This window comes from Malus domestica, chromosome 17 (genome assembly GCF_042453785.1).
Source record: "Malus domestica chromosome 17, GDT2T_hap1".
In the NCBI taxonomy this organism is placed as follows: Eukaryota; Viridiplantae; Streptophyta; class Magnoliopsida; order Rosales; family Rosaceae; genus Malus; species Malus domestica.
Genome location: NC_091677.1, coordinates 11,116,413 through 11,138,113, shown reverse-complemented (window position 1 = coordinate 11,138,113; position 21,701 = coordinate 11,116,413). Strand labels below are relative to the sequence as shown.

Below are 21,701 nucleotides of genomic sequence, written 5' to 3'. Positions count from 1 at the left end.
AGCAGAGCTTTCAACTCCAACCACCGCACGTCGGCCATGATGACTTCGGCCTGCTGATTCTTTTTGTCCAGCCTCAGGCGCTCGACCCGTTTTTTGGCCGCCGCATACTCAGTTAGGCGATATTTCCCGCCTGACTCGAAGTCCCTCGCAAGTTCAGAAGCAATGACCGATCGGTGTTTTGCTAGTTCGGCCATCTGACGGTCAAGCTCGGCTAACGCTTCTCCTTTTGCCCGTAAATCGTCGATCTTCGGACGGAGGGTGTCTTGAACGGCCATGGCGGCTTGCAGGTCCTGTTCGGCCTTCAGAGCAGTCTGGAAGATGCTAAACGTCTCCCGAACGCGCTCCAAGGCAGACGATGCCCGAACAATGGCATCTCCGCTTAGGCGACCGTCGGCTCCAAGGTCGTTCAGACACACGCCGAGCAGATCAAGACCTTTGCGCTCAAGTACTTGCGATGGTGAGAGTGACAGGACTTCTCGCAACTGGGCTAGGGCGTTTGGATCGGCAGCCTCAGTCGGAGCGGCCGAAGGGCCGGACTCTGCGGTCGTGCTGGAGAGGAGAGCTTTGAATTCAACCTCCCATGAAGCCTGCACGAATAAACAAGGTTAAGCTTAAAGGAAGTCATGACAAGAATAGCAAGAGGGTGTCGTTTTTAACCTGCCGAGAGGAGACCTCGGCCATGTCCCCAGGGTCGTTGCTCGAACCTAAAGAACTCAATGGCCGAGCCCAGTGTCTCAGATTGCTTCTCACTTCACGCGGCCGATGGAGGTTATCTACGTTTGATGGCCACTGAGGCGGCCAAGAAATATAGATAACGCCATTCGGCGCATAGAATTGACGGTGAAAAGAATGTACAGGCACCTGACATTTAGTTTTTCCTTGTTTAGAATTCTAAAGCAGAAAAGCAATCAGGAGGAAAATTGAAGGTACTTACAAAGGCCGAGGTAACCTCCTGTGGAGGGATGTGGAAGCCTTGGTCTTGAGGATGGACCAGCGATTCCGCCGTGGCCTCGGGTTCCTCGAGCAGGCGTTTGCCACGGTCGGCTGCCGATGGGCCGACTGGCGCAGCTGCTTCAGTGGAGGCAGGGACGTCCTGGTCTTGAGAAGGAACGAGAGGTTCGGCCGCCGGGGTCGGTTCCTCGACCGTGCGCTTGCCACGATTAGCCGAGGAGGGGCCGGGTTGAACCGCCATCTCGGATACTGGAGGAGGTTGTTGACGAGTAGGAGGACGACGCGCCAGCGGGACCTCGTCGCTCCCCTCACTCTCTTCCAGCACGAAGACCGTGGGCTTTGGATTCTTGGGAGAGGTTTCCTCGGTCGTAGGAACCGCCTGGTGTGAGACAGGTGCCTTCTCGACAGAGGGAGGTACGACTGATTCGTCGGCCACAGAAGCAGGCCGCGCTGGGACCGTCTCTATGGCCGAAGCCGGCTGTTTCTTGACCCCAGAATGGCCGGCGGCGGGAGAAGGGGAAGCACTGGGAGTCGTCGTGTGGCTGGAAATAACGTGGATCTCCCGTGCACCTTTCTTCGCCAGTTGTTTGACCCGCTTGGCAGGCGGGGAAGGCTCGATAGCCGGCCCGGCCTCTTGGCGAGGCCGTTTGATCAGCCCGGCCCTACCAGCAGGTTTGTCCTTTTTGGCCACGACCGATTTTTTCCCGGCCGTAGCAGTGGCAACTGCCTCCGTCTTTCTCAAAGGCCGACTACCTAAAAGGATAAAGACAATTCAGTAGAGTGTACAATATGCAAGGTTGAAGAAAAAGGGGGAATTGAACAACTACCTTGAGAATGGGGGGCCGGGGCTTTCTTAGGTCGGTCACCGAAAAGCCTGCTTAGTACATCTTCGACCGGCGCACCAAAGAACTCCTGAGTGTAATTTTCCCACCACTCACCGAAGGTGTCAGTGCAATGGGTTTCTGGGGTGGCCGGTCGTAGGCGAAATCTTTGGCAGTACTCTTGAAACTCCTTCGCGGCAGTCCTGCACTCGTTCTCTGAAGAGCGAGGCTCGCGTCCGCGGCTCAATACTGTGCGGGAAGAGAGAAGGGGGACGGGACAACCCTGAAGATAGCCGAGCTGACGGGCAAGGAAGTTCGGATGGTACACTTCCCACCCCGACCGTTTCCCGTCGCAGCCGAGAGGAAGGTCGCGAGCAAGCACGAACGACCCCCAGGTTTGGCGAAGAGCGGCATCCTCCTCTGCGGCCCACGTAGAGGTAGGCAGTCTGATGGAGGGAGGGTAATCGCGACGACGACAAATCAGGAATTCGTCGCTTGAGAGATCGTCAAGGGCAAAGAGGTACCTAAATACCTCTTCGGCCTGATGAGGAGGCGTTGGTCGGGAGGCTAGCTGAGGACCAAGAGCCTCTGTTGCTGAGAAATCAGCTATAGCCGGCCGAAGGGAGGTGAAGTACACCTGCAACCAGAGCTGGAAGACCCAGAGAGGGCCATTCTGGTGGGGGTCCACCGTGTGGAGAGTCGCCTCGGCCAGGCAACGGAATAGGTGGGCAAGAATATTGGAACTCAGCGCCAGGACGTGACCACTGGCCAGGGCTTCGGCCACTGGCATATTCTCGACCAAACATTTGTTTGATTTGGTACAACAAATGTATTTGTTGTACCAGTAGAAGAGGAAGGCTTCATGCTCTCCCTCTCGCAGGTCCTCTTCCCCTCGACCGGCGAAGTGAAGGTAGAGGGTGTTGTAGTTGAGAAAGTTCTTGTGGAGCTTCTGTATTTCATCCCTCGACGGGATGTGACCGTCACTGTTCAGGGTCTCGAAGGCTCGACGGTCGAAGAGCGTCTTCAGATCGATATTCGACGGGTGCCCGGAGAGGGTCGCGTCGATAGGGATCCCGGTGGCCGAGGTCCCCAAAATGGCGGTGATGTCCAGGATGGTGGGACCAATGGGACCAAGGGGAAGGACCATTGTGTTGGTGGCTGAGCACCAGAAGCATAGAGCGGCTAGAAGCAGCTCCTTGTCAGGGACAATGTCCATCGACGAAAGGAGGATGGCGTCGTAGATACCCAGGATTTTCCATTTGTCGCCGAATATCCGTTCCATTCGGACAACCCAGGTCGCCCAGGTGGTGGTCGTCGAGGGCCAGGAGCCTTGGGGCTTTGCCGCCTCCCATCTCGACCATTCAAACCCTTGGAGCAAGGGTGTAAGGCAGTGTTCCTGGAGAAGACCAGTGATGGTCGGCGGGATTGTTGCCTTGAAGAGAGGGCCCAGGATTTGGTGGACGGTGCTCATGTCGTTCTCGAACCGGATAGTCTTGATCGAGCTCCGATCAAGGATCTTTTGATGCTGGTCGCATTCCCGGGAAAGCTTGGAGATGAAGGAGGCCATTGTAAAGCACAGCGTAAGGAGGTTTTCTGGGTTGGGGATTTGAGGACGAAAACTTGGAATGGAGGAATGCACTTGAGAGCAAGGGTAGGGGATTTCAGGAAGTTTGAGAACGTAAAGTACAAATGAGGAAATTTCGGTATTTATAGAGTAATGGGAGGAAGAGCAATCGTTCGAAATTCAAAACAAAGGGCAAAATCGACCGGAGGAATCGTTGATCATGATGAGCATTTGGGAAATGCGGTTGAGAAGACCGACGGTTTTAGGTTTTGGGGGCGCACGATCGCGTGTGACGGCGAAGTTAATGACGAAAGACGGTTCGACGCCTGCACGATGACAGGTGGGCTCACGGACTGATGTAATGGCTCGCGGATTGAGATAGTGGTCATAATGGCGAGACGGTTCGGGCAGGCGCACGCTTCAGACGTCATTATCGGGGATTGGCCATGTTAGGGGATGCCACATGGCGAGTGGTTTAGCAGGATCAAGATCGTGCGATCATGTTCAATAAATGCGCCTTGGAACTCGGGTATTGGGATCCTGAGTGGTAGATTCGCTTCTTCAAGGCCGAAACTCGGCCGAAGGTTTCAGGCCGAGGACCTCAAAAGCGAGGGGGCAATGTTTGGGCCCAAAATAACAGTTTGGGCCGAGGGAGGGATCACTTTCGGCCCGGGAAGACGTACGGCGAGAGAGTCATGGGGGCGTTCAGCTCATGGGCTTCTAGGCCTAGATCGGTTAAATCAGAGTGCAAGTCGAGTCCTAATACAATAGGGACCCTCGACGAGATCAGTAAAACTAGAAGGCGAATCCGGCTCAGTTAAGGACTAGATTCGTAGTCCTAGCAGAGATAAGACTGATTGAGGTAACGTTAATCCGGAGAGGGAAACCTAGTTCGAATAGGATTAGAACTCGGGCTCGGTGTTCTGCTACTATAAATACAAGACATTCAGCAATGGAAAAAGCCCCTGCAAATCAACACAAAAATTGCCCTGCGCAAACTCTCACAACTTGAGATCTTTTTCTTTTCCTTTTTCGCTGACACATCTTCCGTTGGCATCAACAGCACTGTGGAAGCAACCGGTGATATCTTAAGTCGGCATAGATAGCTCTGTCACCGTAGAGTCGGTCGGTCTCGCAGTATCTTCCGTTGGCATCAACAGCACTGCGGCGAGAACGGTCGATTGCCTATCCAAGTCTCGGTCGAGAAGGGTTTTCGAATCCTTGTTGGTCGAGGTCATCTCATTAGCCTTCTCGACGAGGTGAGGTGTTACAGTTATTACATTCGGCACATTGCAAGCCGAATTCGGTTCGTGAACTTTGTAAGAAATAGCAGCCTTGTCTTCAGGCTCGAGAACCCAAGAGGCCGAGACACGTTCCTTTCTCGGCCGCAATCGCAAGACGCAGAAGTCAGTAGCGCGACCCAACGCAGCATCATCAAATTTACTCCTCGGCCGAGCCTCGGCCGACGAGTTGGCACGCCCCGCAATCACCGAAGGACGTAGTTAGCTTAGAATATATTCGGCCTGCGCGCCACGTAGGCTTTGTAATTTCTAGGGTCAACAGTACCACAGATAACTTTGCCAAAGTTCTCTGATAAAGTTGAGACACGTGAAGCTTGCAGCTCCCACTACATCGCTCTGACCAAGAAGGGTAAAAGAATAGCAAAGAAATAGCACTAACAAAGTTTAGACACATAAATTTTGAAGGTCTAGCTACCATATTATTACCCACAAGGGTAAAGGAACAGTACCACTGCTGGATAATTGGAAAGTCCCTGTGTGTCAATCTCTGTGCTTCGTGGCAAGGTAGACTAGCAAACATGCCCAACCTTTACTCACATTCGAGAAAACTCCCAACAAGATTGCTTGCTCCAAAATCGAAGAGGCACCGCCCTCCGAATCTCGAGAGCCAGACTCCCAACATGATTACTTTCTCAAAAATCGAAGAGACACCGCTCTCCGAACCTCGAGAGCCAGACCCCCAGCAGGATTGCTTTCTCAAAAATCGAAGAGGCATCGTTCTTCAAATCTCGAGAGCCAGATCCTCGACAGGATTGCTTGTTCGAAAACCGAAGAGGCACCACTTTCCTAACTTCAAAAGCCGGATCTCCTTGGATAAAGCTTGTCTGTAATCTTCACACGCAACATCAGCTTTCCAGATACCACAGACCACTTTTTCAAAGTGCTCTGACAGAGTTAAAACATGTGAAGCTGGCAGCTCCCACTACCGTGCTATGACCAAGCAGGGTAAAGGAATAGCATTATTACTTGTTGTTAGGGAGACTTCTATATATGTCGACTTCCATCCCCAACGGACAGGCAGACCTGCAAAAATGCTCAACCCTTCCTCATATCTGAGAGGGCACTCCCAACGAAGCCTTTCGAAATATTCAGCTTTCTTTCCCCCCGATAATACCTCTGCAAACAAGCTATACTAGAGCAAGAATATCTCATATCATCAGGGTTAAAAGCAAGAGTATCCCATATCATGCTTTTTCCCTGTCTTTTCCTTTGGCCTTGTTCTTACCTGCAAGACAAGGAGAAAGAAAGCAATCAGTCAGCACTTGGAATCAAGCTTCTAGTCAGGAACTGACTGCCTGGAACCCCTTACCTGATTGCTTACCTGGCATTGCTCTCGAGTACTCATCTTCAACATCTTATGCTCCCAGGGAAGATACTGCATCTGCCTGAGGAACAGATAGGGCAAGTGAGAAGGATACAAGGAAGCATGTGGAGACAAGCGTAACAGCATACGTGCCAATACATCCACTACTCTGTCAAAAGCAAAAGTATCCCATATCAGCAGGGTCGAACGTACTCTAGATTTGATGGACTTGTTTTGACCCTCAAATTCTTCAGTCGGCCTTATACTCTGGAGGAAACCAGAAAACCCTCCAGCCCAGTTCAAGAATAAGCCTGTGGAAAGTTACTTCTTCAAAAGCAAAAGTATCCCATATCATCTCTTCTCATTTTTCTTCTCTTTATCCTTCATGCTGCCTGCAAGATAGGGAGAATGTGAACAATCAGCCGGAACTCGAAATCAAAGTTCTGATCTGGGACTGATTGCTTGGAGCTCTGATTGCTTACCTTGTCTGTCACCTCTTTCAGCAGATCCCCTAGCTCGGCGACTTGGGGGACTCCTACTACATGGTTTGTATCGCGCTTGACCAAGCGTGAAACTACAAGTAAGCTTCAAGTGAAATTGATACATTACCTTGTGCATCTCCACCAGTTAAAGATACCACCCCTGGATGGAGGAAGAGTACTTCCAGAAGAGATGTCACATCTACCTATGAGACAGATAAGGCAAGTCAAGACGATACCACACTCTGGTACTTAGAAGTTTCGTGACTACGAGATCATTCTCCCACAATATTTCCTAATGTCATTTGTACTAAATCATTCACTTGTACTCACTAAAGGAGAGTTTGAACCTATGTACTTGTGTAAACCCTTCACAATTAATGAAAACTCCTCTATTCCGTGGACGTAGCCAATCTGGGTGAACCACATACATCTTGTGTTTGCTTTCCTATCTCTATCCATTTATATACTTATCCACACTAATGACCGGAGCAATCTAGCGAAGATCACAAAAAGCGATCGTTTTCGCTACCTAGGATCTATCTTGCAAGAGAACAGAGAATTAGATGGAGATCTCAACCATAGAATACAAGCTGGATGGATGAAGTGTAAGAGTACATCCGGCGTGTTGTGTGACCGTCGTAGGCCACTGAAGCTCAAGGGAAAATTTTATAAGACGGCAATAAGGCTAGCGATGTTGTATGGCACATAATGTTGGGCGGTGAAGCATCAACATGTACACAAAATGGGTGTAGCGGAGATGAGGATGCTTCGTGGGATGTGTGGGCACACGAGAAAGGATAAGATTGGGAATGAGGATATCCGAGGTAAAGTAGGAGTAGCCGAAATTGAAGGAAAGATGAGAGAAAATCGGTTACGGTGGTTTGGACATGTGCAAAGAAGGCCTAGGGGTAGAGGTTCAGGGCCGAAGGGGTAGAGGAAGACCTAGGAAAATTTTGGAAGAGACCCTAAGAAAAGACTTAGAGTACTTGGATCTAATGGAGGACATGACACAAAACCAAGCGCAATGGCGTTCTAGGATTCATATAGCCGACCCCACTTAGTGGGAAAAGGCTTTGTTGTTGTTGTTGTTGTTGTATTTGATCCCACAGGAAACTCAACGTCACCTCAGTTAACGATTTTGGTTTGAAATTCTTTTTATTTTTTCCCATAAATTCTTAAGTTTGATGGAACTCTGCTTGTGGAATGATGAATTTGTTTGTGGAGCAACAAAGATGGGTTGTACAAAACTTTCTAGGGAAGATGCTATTTTGCAGAAATGATTGTTTTTGAGTGTTTTCTTAATTAGGGCTAAAATATGTTAAATGATTGTTTTTAGTTTGTATGGTTTTTCGATTTTTTATTTTTTTAATATTTAATTGAATGGGCACAAGTACAAACTTTGTGCTAACATGGATGGAAAGTCATCTAACAACCTTGTCAGAACATAGGCACAAAAATGCTCTTATTTGTGCCAAGTCTATGAGCACCAAACGCTATATGGTGCCCTCTGACCAAAGGGCATGCCCATAGAGGGCACATATATATTATAGTTGCTACATTGTGTTGATGTTGATCTATGGGCATGTATGTTAGTGCCCTTAAGCCTCATAGGGCACTAATATATTTTTGAGCACAGTGACCATTTTTCTTGTAGTAAAGTATATAAAGAAACAATTTCAGCAAGAGAAGGGAGCACAATATCACCATCTAAAAGAGTAGTAATTTGGAAGAAAATGCCTACCATGAGCATAAACATTGTAAAAAGCAGTAAGTAAGCCATTTAATCTGAGCACGATTGCGCCAGAAAGCTTCTTGCATACAAAGAGCATTAAATATAGCCGTCTTGGCCTCAATTTCTTCATTAAACCTCTCTTGAGAGTTCTCAGTAGAATAATTAATATTTTGAATATTATGTAGTTTTTTCTTAACCATGGTGACGTTTTTATGGACATCACCATAAACACTATAATTCCAATCTCGAAGACAACACTGAAGGGCCGTAAGCTTTAACAAAATAGCAAACATATATAAGACACCCATAAGCACTCGTTGATTGTCAGCACTTAGTTACCACATTAATAAAACTAGAATATAATGTCCACACATGGACTAAAACCGAAAAGGTCGAGGTCCCGAAACTAGAGTAGTGGAAGCCGAAACAAGAAGACAGTTGTGATCAGATACAGCTCTCGGCAAAGCAGAACAACTTTTGTGTTCATTGAAATTAAAAAAGCACAAATACATATTTATGTTCGATGAAACTGAACAGGGCACACATCAATTGTGTTCTTAGACCATTATTGTTGCAGTGAGCATTGTCTCAGATGGTTTCATGAGCTTCTCAATCACAGCGGCTAAAGAGCTTGAGCTTCCTATTGTGTTGTTCTTTCCTGCAGCTGCTTGTGGCTTCAAGAGATTCAAGCATTATCAAGCTTTCCCCGGAAAAGGATTTACGCCACTAAAAGGTGGAGGGAAAGTGCAAGAAAATGAAGAACTCATTAGTGTATCTGATTTTTTATATTTTAATTTAACTATACTCACTGTTTTTAATGCTGAAGATGAGAGTTATCTGTCAAATGCTACTTAGACACTGTCATAGATTTAATACCATGAAGGCGGGAATCAAAGATATCCGTCTAAGAGACCTTCCAGCCTTTCTACGAACAACAAATCTGAATGACAGTGCGTTTTTCTTAACAAGTGAAGCAACTAAGAGAGTACATAAAGCTTCTGCAGTTGTAATTCATATTATCGAAGCCTTGCAGCTAGATATTTTGGATGCTATCTCATCCATGATTTCACATATCTACCCCATTGGCCCTCTCCAGTTGCTTAGCAATCAAATAGAAGAAGACCTTTTGAAGTCTGTGGGATACAGCCTATGGAAAAAAGAAGCCTGAGTGACTTCCATGGCTCGATACCAAGGTGCCAATTTCCTAAAAATGGGTGGCATGGCATGTATTTGACAGTAGTTTTAGCACCTTAACATGGCAAAAGGGGATGGTGAAAGTGCTCTAAAAAGATTTAAACTCAAATATTATTTTTCGGCGACACTTTGATTAAATTTTAATGGCACAATGAAAGATTGACAACATACTAAAATCTATTTATATGAGCAACCATGACTGAAAATAGATTATTTTTAACAAGAACATTTTGTTGTGCACATTTGAGTTTAGCCAAGTTAATTGGATAGCGTATCCATCCTCTACACTTAAATCTCAATTCCCTCTAACTTAGTGTAATTACCCTGTCGTTTGCTTTAAAACAAATCACTTTTGTGTAAAGTTTGTTAATTATTCTTTTATCATTTAGTAGGGTCTTAAATTAAAATCCCTATTTTGAATTGGAAAAGTTTGTAAATATCACTTAAATACGGGACTTGGTCAAGAAAAAAAATAAGCCGGGAAAATTAGCGAGAGAGGGAAAAGGAGGGCCAAAATCAAAATTTAACGAAAACCAAATACGAAATCGAAGTGCCTCCTCAATTCCCAATACTACCTCGCTGCTGCTGTGAGCGGAGTAATTCAGAGAGAGAGAGAGATGAAGACTGAAGCAAAACGCTTCGCCATCGAGATCGAAGACGACGACGAGTTCCTTTCTCAGGTAGCGGCGGCCGAGGCCGAAGCGCTCGCCTACAAGCGCCGTCGCATCAGCACTGCGCCCTCACAAAACGCCGCCGTTTCCTTCAATTCCCACGCGAATCAGAAATTAGGCGCGGACGACGACGGCGGCGGCCTCTACACCGCTGCTCTCAAAGGAAGCCAGCGAGCAGTCCCTGACACTCCCCGCGGCGGATTATCCAGAGGGAGGGTCAATGTCGGGGCGGCCGGAAACGATGGCGTCTCCGCTGGTGGTGATACCTGCTTCAAGTGCGGGAAACCGGGACATTGGGCCCGCGATTGTGATGCCCCCAGCGGAGGCGGAGGCGGTGGTGGGTATTATGGTAATTTCGGTGGCGGCGACTCTTCGATTTCTGTTCCGGAGAAAAATTGCTCTTGTGGGTATGGAGCCTGCCTGGTCCTCACTGCAAATACTGAGAAGAATCCGGGTCGAAAGTTTTACAAATGCCCTCTGAGACAGGTTCAAAAACCCATATCCATTTCTTCTTTTATGTTTAAATTTTTTTTTGTTGCGATGACAAGTGACTTCGCCCATGAGCTGTAGGTCTCGGTTCGAGACTTGGGAGCAGTATCTCCATAAATGGGGGAAAGGTTAGCCGATATTCACCTCTCTCAAACCCTACGTAAAGCGGGAGCCGTTGTGCACTGGTTACGACCTTTTGGATTTAAGAGAACAATGAATGCTATGGGTACTGATTTTGTATAATGTTACTAAATTTTGACAGGAAAATGGAGGCTGTAGTTTCTTTGAGTGGTGTGACAATGCTGCTACTCGGCCAAATGCCGTGGCTACTACTGGTAGCGCTACTAGAAGCCATAGCTATGCTGCATCTGACTTTTCGTTTCCAGCTCTAGAATGTCCCTGCGGTGGCGGTGTCTGCTTAATCTTAACTGCCAAAACTGGGAAAAATATCGGCAGCCAATTCTACCGTTGTCCGGCTAAGGAGGTACCCTTTTAATTTGTTGATCCTAATTCATTGATTTCGGTACAATTAGATAAAATTCTGTTGCAAATTTGCAATCTGTATCGTGTACGGTATATGTTTGAGTTAATGTCGAAAGCAGAGTGTTTGAAGTGAAATGAAGTTGGTTAATGGCTTAATTGTTTTGCTGGTTTAGGGAAGCTCTTGTGGGTTCTTCAAGTGGTGCAATGAGCATATTGCGGCAGCCGCTGGTGTTCCAGGTCGTGGTTTGAGCGAGGCAAACAGCAAAGGGTATGGTGTAACTACTGGTTCTTCCTGCTTTAAGTGTGGAAAGGAAGGGCATTGGGCAAGAGATTGCCCAACAGTTCCTTCGTATAATGCTGCTCCAGCCGAAATGGGGGCACGGTCTGCTTCAGGGGGCTCTTGCTATAAGTGCGGCAAGCCAGGGCACTGGGCGCGGGACTGCCCTTCAGGTTAAGGTGCAATGTACTTCTGAAACACCACCATTTGCTGGAGTTTACTGTTTGTGTTGAAAGTTTGCAGGACTGGTTCTTTCTTGATGTGATAATTTAAGAAAGGATTAATCCAATCATGGTAAACCTGTGTATAGTTTTGAGAAGTTTGTGGAACGAGTGTTTAGAACTTGAGGACCTATGTTGTTTGCCCATCGTTTCGTTTCGCAATGGAAATTACTTAGTTTTGATTCCCGCATTGAAGAGTTTATGGTTTATGCCAGTAATGTGATGTGATGAATGCTGGCAATTGAATGGTAGTTGAGGTCCTATTTTTTAATTTGACTGAGAAACTAGTGGAACAAGTGAATAGAAGTTGACGATATGATGTTCGGCCATCGTTTCATTTCTCAATAGAAATTACACATTTCAATTCAGAGTTGGGTGGAAAAAGCTCCGTTCCTGGCTCTCCTGTAGCTAGATCCTCAGAAACCACGAGAATCCTTTGTTAGAATGGGATTCCATATAAGTGAATGCTCCAGTGAGCTGAAAATTTTCTGGTTTTTAGTCCATTGAGCTGAAGATCCTTGGTAAGACTGATTGGTTTGATATGTTCAACGACAGTAAATTCTCACCCATGCCTTTAGTTAGAGATGTAGTTTTGGGGTAATTGTCGCTTCACATTTTCTTTACTCTTTCCGCGTGTTTCTTCCACAAGCGCCGCCTTAGTAATGAAAATGTTTTCAGCCTGTGCGTGTAATCTCCAACCCCAGTATGGCCCTTCAAATAAAAGTACAGAAGAAAGATCAACCTCGCCGTCCATTATTTATTGGACTCGCTGACATTTAACGCCGCAAAATGGTCGATTGCCTATAAAGCTCGGACTGCTTGCATTTGTGAGAATGCAAATCGAAGATGAGTTCCATAGCAGTAGGTGATAAGCCTCACGCCGTATGTATTCCGGTTCCATTTCAAAGCCATATCAAGGCAATGCTGAAATTAGCAAAACTCCTCCACCATAGAGGCTTTCACATAACCTTTGTCAACACAGAGTTCAATCACAAGCGCTTTCTTAAATCTCTCGGACCCAACTCTCTTGATGGCTTCCCTGATTTTCGGTTTGAAACAATTCCTGATAGCCTTCCAGTTTCAGATGCAGACTCCGCCCAAGACCCCTATTTGCTTTGTGATTCTATCAGAACAAATTTTTTGGCTCCGTTTTGTAACCTTATAAAAAAACTCAACGACATGGCAGCTTCCAACAATGTTAGTCCTCCGGTGTCTTGCATTGTTTCAGACGGCCTCATGACGTTTACTATCACGGCTGCTGAAGAATTTAGACTCCCTATCGCGCTGTTTTTTACTTTAGCTGCATCCGCATGCAGCTTAATGGGATCTGAACACTATTCTGCTTTGGTAGAAAGAGGATTTGCACCATTAAAAGGTGAAAATTTTGAAGAATTTATTTTATTTTAATGATTTATTGCTTGTTGCTTAAATATGACATGATTGATTGGGTGTTGTAGATGAAAGCTGTTTGACAGATGACATTTTGGACAAGGTAATAGACTGGACTCCGGGAATGAACGGTGTACGGTTAAGGGCTCTCCCCTACTGGGATAGTGACATCTTCCTTAACTTCACCGTTGAAGCAATGGACAGAGCTCATAAAGCTTCAGCTGTTGTTTTTCACACTTTTGATGCGTTGGAGCAAGATGTTTTGGATGCTCTCTCATCTATGCTTCCACTTGTTTACGCCATTGGCCCACTCCAACTACTTCTCAATCAGATACCAGAACACCCTTTGAAGCCTGTGGGATACAGTCTATGGAAAGAAGAAACCGAGTGTCTCCAATGGTTAAACGCCAAGGCACCAAACTCTGTTATTTATGTGAATTTCGGCAGTCTAGCAGTGATGACACCTGAACATGTTATCGAGTTTGGTTGGGGACTTGCAAATAGCAATCATCCCTTCCTGTGGATAATTAGGCCTGATCTTGTTGCCGGGGAAACAGCAATTTTGCCACCCGACTTTGTGGCCGACACCAAGGAAAGAGGTATGATAGTAAGTTGGTGCCCACAAGAGAAAGTCCTCAACCACCCATCGGTTGGAGGGTTTTTAACACACAGTGGCTGGAACTCAACCATTGAGAGCTTGTCTGCCGGAGTGCCTATGCTCTGTTGGCCACTCTTCGGCGACCAGCAGACAAACTGTTACTTCACTTGCAACGAATGGGGTAGTGGCATGGAAATCGATAGTAAAGTGAAGAGAGATGAAGTGGAGAAGCTTGTTAGAGAATTAATGGAGGGGGAGAAGGGCAAGAAAATGAAAAATAAGGCCATAGAGTGGAAGAAACTTGCGGAAGAAGCCACCGGTCCGCATGGTTCTTCATCCAAAAACTTAGACAACTTGGTGAAGCAAGTGCTATTAAATAATAGCGATGTACTGCGCGACTAGATGCGCTTCGCTGAGGCTCCTGTACTCGGTTAGCAGCATCCTTATGAATAAACTGAAAACAGTATGCTTTTTTCTGTTTGTTCCCCGCTTAATTTGTCGGTGAAAGTAGTCGGATTTCCTATGTTGGAGTTAATTGTTTAGAAGCTAGCACAAGTTGGAGAAAATATACAGCGATACAGTACCATCAGCTGGCTTTGCTGAGTAGTAGTACGTGTCCACTAAAATTTTGCCATGTGTACAACAAATACACATAAGCTTAAGCTGTTTAAACCGACGTTATATAAAACCAAAAAGCCATTTACTCCGACGTTAAAAACCGAAACGGAGGTTATACTGATCCTCTGCCATGGCAACACCACCCAAAAGCTTGCTGGACCGGCGACGGCGAGTTTACTGACCAAATACTTTATTTTTTAATCTGCCATCTTTGTGCAATTATATCTTCTAACATTGGATTACATGCCCCGGTCCCGATATCCCCAAATACCAGGATGGGCACATGATGGCCGACACCCTAGAGTAACGAAGCCATACTAACTAGTATGCAAGTGATATCGGTAAACGAAAGTAAATAAAATATGTAAATATGAAGAAATAAACAAATGCGGAAACGTGTTTAGAGCAAACAACTAATCTAGAATATTGTGAAAGAATTAATATAAAATGGTACGAACAAAAGAGTGGGTCCTACTCAGATAAGGTTTGAAGATACCGATGTGGGAGTGCCCTGACGTCGGTATCGTACGCCTCATTTCTAAATCTTGAAGGGGGCGCAAAACAAAACGTGAGTGGACCAAAGTTTATAATAGTAATAAGAATAAGAAAATCATTTTTCTTTTTTAAACATACTAACCCCCTGTTTTGAAAACACGTATAATACTGCATAATAGGTTTTCTGAAAACCCCTAACTTGCCATGAAAACATTCATAAAACATGTAGGTATAAAACAGTGCTCAGTAATGATAACATAGTCGCCTGAAGGCAAATCAGTAGAACATCCATAGTCACACCAATGATGTACTCAACTAGGGGTATCATAGTCGCCCGAAGGCAAAACCATCACCTGAAGGTGAAGCTGTACGACACTGGGTTACGCCAGTGAAGAAACATGGTAGGCCCCATCACTCGAAGGTGAAGCTGTACAACTCTGGGTTATACCAGAGAAGAAACATATACATAACATAACACACTGACACTAGCCCTGGCTAGTGAAGTTGTCCAACACTGGTTTAACCAGTGAAGCTGAGAGTATGTCATAAATATCCTTAACTGTGTCCTATAGCCACGTATACATACTCAGGTTATGTGTATGTGATGTATACCCACTAATTAAGCACAAAAAACATAAATCACATTTCTCGTATCAAATCATCAGGGCTCAAAAGCTCAAAGTATCATCTCAGAAACCATAATAAATCAATCATGTGAAATCATAAATTCATATTCGTGAATCCATCATATATTGTAAAGCGTAAAAAGCCATGGTTTGTAAATCTTTCATAACCGTATATTCAATAAATTGTAAATAAATCATAAATAATGCGTAAAACGTAAAATCATGAAAACATGGTTTTTGTGAATGCAAGCCTAGCATTTAATAAAATAATGCAATTTAAGAAGGAGTCCACTCACAGATACTATGTTGCCGAGGAGATGTTCGAACTAGGGAGTTCGGGATCGCCACTAACAACGCACCTAAGCACATAAAGGGACCAATTAGTAAAACCTTACTAAAACGATTGAATTTGAGAAAATGAATGTTAGATTCGGATTCGTTAAGTCGAAAAATCTAAGGAAGGACCTCGTGTTCCCCCACGCACCGCCACGCGCCGATTTGGGTCGTCGAAAAAGTCACCGGGGCCCCCGTGGATGGCGACGAAGCACAATACCTCTGGTGAAGGCGCGTGTGCTCCATGTGCTAGGCACTGCAACACCATGCTCAGCCTATGCGCCCGCAATGCCTCAAACTGGCTGAATTCTAGGCTATTTTTCTAGAGCTTCATTCGAGCTCATTTCTCCACCAAAAACAATGTTCTACCTATGGAAATGAAGTTGGGAATAAGGAGAATAGATTCGTACCAAACAGAGACCAAGTGGTGGCCGAAGTTGGCCGGAAAATGCTTGCAAAGTAGGTTCATTCGTTGAAAAACTGGGGAAGGTTCCCCCGAGCTGTTTTTGCTTCCAACATGGGAGTATAACTTAAAAACCACCCTAATCTAACCTTAAAACACAATCTAAAGGGTTCTAGGCACTTAACTACATCGGGGATGGCGAGAACTCGTCGTGGGTTCGTTGGGGAAGACAGTGAACAATGATCTATGCCACTGCCAGAGTTCTGGGACCTTGGCCTAGGGTCGAGACGGCGAGATTGAGATGGTGGTTCGCCAGCGTGAATCGTGGTGGAGGTGTTGCCGTCATTGTTTGTTTGTGTGCGTCCGTGCCTAGGAGAGGAGAGGAGAGAAGAGTGCAGAGATAAGAGGAATAGAGAACCGAGGGACCAAAAATTAGGGGTGGGCCCCACAGGCTCACCAACCAAGGGGAAAAGGACGAAACGCAAAATATTCTGCAGATGCAAAATTACCAAAATACCCCTAACACATCGGATTCCGTAAAATTCACGTTCTAGCTCCAAATTCAATTTCGCTTGCGCCCACGTGTTCGTAGCGACGAGCACTACAAGGATATGCCAAGGAAAAGTGCCGTGTGTGACATGATAATACGGTCAACAAAAGTCAACACTTTTCGCCTCAAAGGGCATTTTCATAAATTCATGTTTAAAATTATAAAAACCGTAAAATTTGGGACGGGTCGTTACATTGGATAATTGGGATTTGGGAAGACCTGTAGGTTTCAAGAAGATGGGAGAAAATCCCAAATTAATTTTCTTGGAAACGATGGCGAAGGTTGTTGGAAGCCAAGCCACCGCCCATGGATTTTCTGAATCTGATTTCTCATTCAACCAAACAGCCTTTGATTGTGCCTCCATCGTTCTTGTTTCCTCTTCCTCACTTTTGCATAAAACTCCTCTTCAAATTTTATTCGAGAAATTCTTAATCTTGAACGGTGAATCAATGATTCTATCAACCATCTGCAATTTCATTTTAATCCACCGGTATACCACCGCAGGCGGTGGTCAAATCCAGTGACGTTTCTTGTGTTAAGTTGTTGCTGACTTTTATTAAATTCTACAGATGGCAAAATTCTAGTGGAACGTATCACCACTCAGCAATGCCAGCTGGTGGTACTGTACTACCGTATAATTCTCCCACAAGTTGATGTTGCAAAGATTTGAAAAATCCTTGTGGATTATAATCTGATTAGGTCATAGAAAAGACACATGAATGAGCAAGAGGACTAACTTTTAGCACTTGGAGTGATTACCTTCCTACTTAGTGTTGATTGTATTAATTAGCTTTGTATCAATTGTATTAGGGATCAATCATATGAATCTTCCTATAATATTTGTATATTGTAACCTTGGAAATTATGGATCAAGGAAATATTAAGAAGTACTCGTACTATAGAGGGCCGGTCACCCTATTTTTGTGATAACCAAGCAGCTCTCCATAGTGCTGCCAATCCCGCGTTTCATGAACGAAAAAGAGACATTGAGTTTTTTATTTTTTTTAACAAACAATATTATCTATACTAAAGCGGTGAGAGAGTGTCCTCATAAGGGATAACAATAACATGGCTCTAATTCGTCTTTGGCAAGAGTTGAAACTAAAACCTCTCACAAGTGAAGAGGAAAACCACTAGACCGTAGTACTAAGTGGCAACAAGAGACATTGAGTTTGATTGCCATTTTGTTCGAGATAAGATTATGGAAGGAAAGATCGTCACCGGCTTTGTTCCATCCACATCATAGTTTGATGACATTTTTACCAAGGCCTTAGGCAAGAAATGCTTTTGTTCTTTGTTAGGAAAATTGGCGTTCATGATATTCACTCTCCAACTTGAGGAGTGTTGAGAAAGTCAACAATCACAACATATTTACCTAGGTTAGAATCCAATCAACGTTGATATAGGAAAATATGCTGGAATGAATACCTCCTTAGTTAGTGTTGATTGTGATAACCAAGCAGCCCTCCACTCCATAGGACAAAGAGAAACTGTTACCACGTGCGACATAGGTCAAAAATGCAAAGAGCAAACTCAACTGTCCATTGTTTATCCGAACCACCATCATACAAATTTGAAGTATATACAAAATGTATATGACATATATACATACAATACATATATATAGTAGTCCTGTCTTAGACTAGAGATATATGAGATGACTAGTTCCATAAAGTAGTAGGCAATAAGCCTCATGCTGTATGTACACCGCTTCCACTTCCAAGCCATGTAACGGCAATGCTAAAACTTGCAAAGCTCCTCCACCACAAAGGCTTTCACATAGCTTTTGTTAACACAGAGTACAACCACAAGCGCTTTCTTAAATCTCTTGGCCCCAGCTCCCTCGATGGCTTGCCTGACTTCCGGTATGAAACAATCCCAGATGGCCTTTCAGATACCAATCCCCGCCAAGAGTTCCCTTTGCTTCAAGAGTCCATCAGAAAGAACTTCTTGGCTCCGTTGCGTAACCTCCTCAAGAAACTGAATGACAGTAATCCTCCAGTGACTTGTATGGTTTCAGATGGTTTTGTGACATCGACCATCACAGCTGCTAAAGAGCTTGGAATTCCTATCGTAGTCTTCTTTCCTTTTGCTGCAGCCGGCTTCATGGGCTCTAAACAATATCCTATTTTGGTGGAAAAAGGACTTGCACCTTTGAAAGGTGAGAAGCTGAAGCACTTCTGCTTGTAAGATTTTTTGCGTAAGTGCTTTTATTATAAATTTGTACATAATTTATCAAAAATCCAACTGGTTTTATTCATGAATCCAAAACACCCTTCTACATAATCATAAGCACTTTTAAGTTTTTCTTCGAAATATAGTCGGAAGTGCTTTTGGTTGTTAGAAAGTGCATTTAGCTTTGTCAGAAGCATTCCATAGAGGCCCTAAATACTCCTTTTGCCAATTTATCATTAAACAAAATATTGATGAGATTAATTTTCCTTTACTTGGATGTTGTGTTGTAGATGAGAGCTGCTTGACAAAAGGATTTTTGGAGATGGTAATAGATTGGGTTCCAGGAATGAAGGGTATCGGTTTGAGGGATCTATTGAAAGCTTTGTTTTTGCCTACTCACGTTTTCTGTTTTGTGCTCCTCCAGATTTTAGCTGCTGAACGTTTGTATCGACGAGGATTCTTGGTGAATCTCAGTATAGGTGGCTACCTCTGAGGGTACGATCCTTACCTACACTACTGTATTTTACTTATGCTTTGATGTCGCGTGTGAAATGGGTTCATTCCCGCTCACCAGCGCACTCTTGTATTTAGGCACTTTTAGGTTTAAATTTATTCACTTTTTCCACTTCACTACACTTTATGGCTTCGTCACATTCCAGGTGTCGGCCAGCATAGCTCAATTCGGAGTCCTAGTAGACATTCCAGGTCGGGATGTGTCACATGATTTAAAGGTTAAGGTCACATGCCAAAACTGTACTTAGAGTCACCTTATGATATCGCACGCGAGTCATTGACTCTGAATGATCAAGTGACTTAACCACTAGACTTCTGATGCGTCTAGCGATAAACGTTAAATAAAGCCCATATTGAGAGGCAAACCAAGTTTCTAATTTTTTTCCTTATTCTCTTTAAGTTTTTTATTTTATGTTTCTAGATGTTTTTAATTTCTTAAGCTTTATTTTATTTTAGTTTGTTTTCAATTGTTTCAAAAAAAACAAAAAACAAAAATAAAAATAGAAAACCTTGAAAAATCCAAAAATATTTTGTTTTACTTTGCTTCTTTCCTAATTAGTTCTAGCTTAATTTTGTGTACTTTTCCGTTTTTAATTTTCAAACACACTTGGTTCAACAATTGATGAGGGCTTGAGAAACATGCTAAAATTGGGTTGGTAAAACATGCTAAAAATTTTGGGCTTTTGCAGGTGGTAGACAAAACATACAAGATGATCCTATTTTCAGCTACTTGCACGTGCAGAAAAGTAAAATTGGATAATGCATCCAGTAGCAAGTCTTGTGAAATCCCATTCCCGGAATTTCACCATTCATTACGTATCTCGAATTTTAAATTCGTATTTCGCGATTACGTTATCTTTATTAGTTAATTTTAATTCCGTTAATTTTAAGTTTAGTAATTGATTAGTTATCGAGTTGGAAGTTTCTTAATCAATCGTTATCTTTCGTTGATATTTCGAAGTTACAACTAGTGTTTTTAAATAAATCTCGAATCCACGAACGCATAGGCGAAAGCCGTTTGCGAGTACGAATTATAACGGTATAGTTGCTGACGCTTGAAGTTATAAACTATAGATTGTGGGAATTGTTTAATTTCCACATGTGAATTAAAAGTTAAGTTAGTTTAAAAAAAATAATAATAATATAAAAAAAAGAAAAAGAAAGGATCAATCAGATGGTTTTTGGGGGGGGGGGGGGGGGGGGGGAGCTAGAAAAGGCGAACTAAAGGAAAAAAAGGGGACACTTTTTCTTTCTTCCCCATTTGGTGAACTGTGTGCACCACCAAACCGTTTTCAAACAGGCCATTTCAGGTAAGTTCCTCCAATTCTTAGCTGATTCTCCTATCTCCTTCACCTGTAACTTGCTTAAATATCTTCTCCCTTCCCTCTCTACCAAAAATCAAGGGTTTTTAAGGTCTAATTTGGGTAGAACTCCATAGTAGACCCCGGGGGTTCTCGACGACGAATTGTCGTTCCGGAGAGTATCACCACTAACCATCACCCTTAATCAACTTCCCTTGGACCCAGGAACAACCCCCAACTGGTGGTTGGGGCGTTGGAACACCAAGGAAACCGAAGTGAAGAACACCCACCTTAGGGTTCGTTGGGTGTGAGCCAATTTGATGGCCTTCCAGGCCAAATTGGACTCGGCCACAAGTATAAAGTTTACTCTACTTGTTGAAATCTTTATTCCTGTAAAATTTGAGAATTTTTGGAGAAAGTCAAATTTTCCGATGTGTGACATTCGATTTATGAAAATGTTGTTGGTTGAGTATTTTATCGATAAGGTCCGCCACTTGATTATGCTAACAATTGACGATCTTACAGTGTATTGACACTAATTTTAGTATGCTATGGTAGATATTGTTTAAGGACCTTAGGGACTTACAAGTGAAAATCTAGTGATTGGATATTACGGAATAAGTGACGCAAGATCATGGACCCTACCTTAGAATGATAGTTCGATTCCTCATTAAATGTTGTTGTGGGAGATATATGAGAGTTTTAAGTATGTGAATTATCGAAGGAAATATAAATGTGGTTTGTACCTTGTTAGGCGGTGATAGAACGTGATGCCTTAAGTCTCGTGTTTGAGTGCGTTAGTGTGAATCTTAGATGAGTGATTCTAATCTATGTGTTATGGTTATTGCTTTGAAATCTTTTGTGCTAATAAACTTCGTGGTTACACTATGGATTCTTAAAATAGTTCTGATGCTAAATAATTGTTGCTATTAAGTTGTCGTCGATCTACTTATGAAACATTAGGTGACTTGGATATTTGAACTGTGATGGATTGTGTTTTGGGATATATATGTAATGGTTGATAAAAATGATGGATTGTGTTTTGGGATATATATGTGATGGTTGATAAAAATGATGGATTGTGTTTTGGAATATATATTTGATGGTTTGATAGAAATGAAGGATTGTAAATGACCATTACCCTAGTGTCATGGGGTTAGGTGACACTAAGTTTGCATCACGTAGCAGTGGTCCTGGATGGTCCTACTTAG

At 43.9% G+C, this 21,701-nt stretch overlaps 3 protein-coding genes across 3 annotated transcripts; all 3 read left to right on the top strand.

Annotated features, from left to right (window-relative positions):
- Positions 1-9,837: 9,837 nt before the first annotated feature.
- Positions 9,838-11,679, top strand: LOC103436525 (uncharacterized). Its single transcript, XM_029097661.2, has 3 exons — positions 9,838-10,505; positions 10,771-10,992; positions 11,165-11,679. Exons 1-3 carry the CDS (start codon positions 9,966-9,968, stop codon positions 11,444-11,446), a joined length of 1,044 nt encoding a protein of 347 aa, XP_028953494.2. The 5' UTR covers positions 9,838-9,965; the 3' UTR covers positions 11,447-11,679.
- A 541-nt stretch (positions 11,680-12,220) lies between these two features.
- On the top strand, positions 12,221-13,956 carry LOC103436497 (7-deoxyloganetin glucosyltransferase-like). Its single transcript, XM_008374932.4, has 2 exons — positions 12,221-12,864; positions 12,947-13,956. The coding sequence occupies exons 1-2, from the start codon at positions 12,336-12,338 to the stop codon at positions 13,876-13,878; spliced, it is 1,461 nt and encodes a 486-aa protein (XP_008373154.3). The 5' UTR covers positions 12,221-12,335; the 3' UTR covers positions 13,879-13,956.
- Positions 13,957-18,166: 4,210 nt separating this feature from the next.
- LOC139193870 (7-deoxyloganetin glucosyltransferase-like) lies at positions 18,167-19,311 on the top strand. Its single transcript, XM_070817662.1, has 2 exons — positions 18,167-18,662; positions 18,967-19,311. Exons 1-2 carry the CDS (start codon positions 18,239-18,241, stop codon positions 19,167-19,169), a joined length of 627 nt encoding a protein of 208 aa, XP_070673763.1. The 5' UTR covers positions 18,167-18,238; the 3' UTR covers positions 19,170-19,311.
- The last annotated feature ends 2,390 nt before the right edge of the window (positions 19,312-21,701 follow it).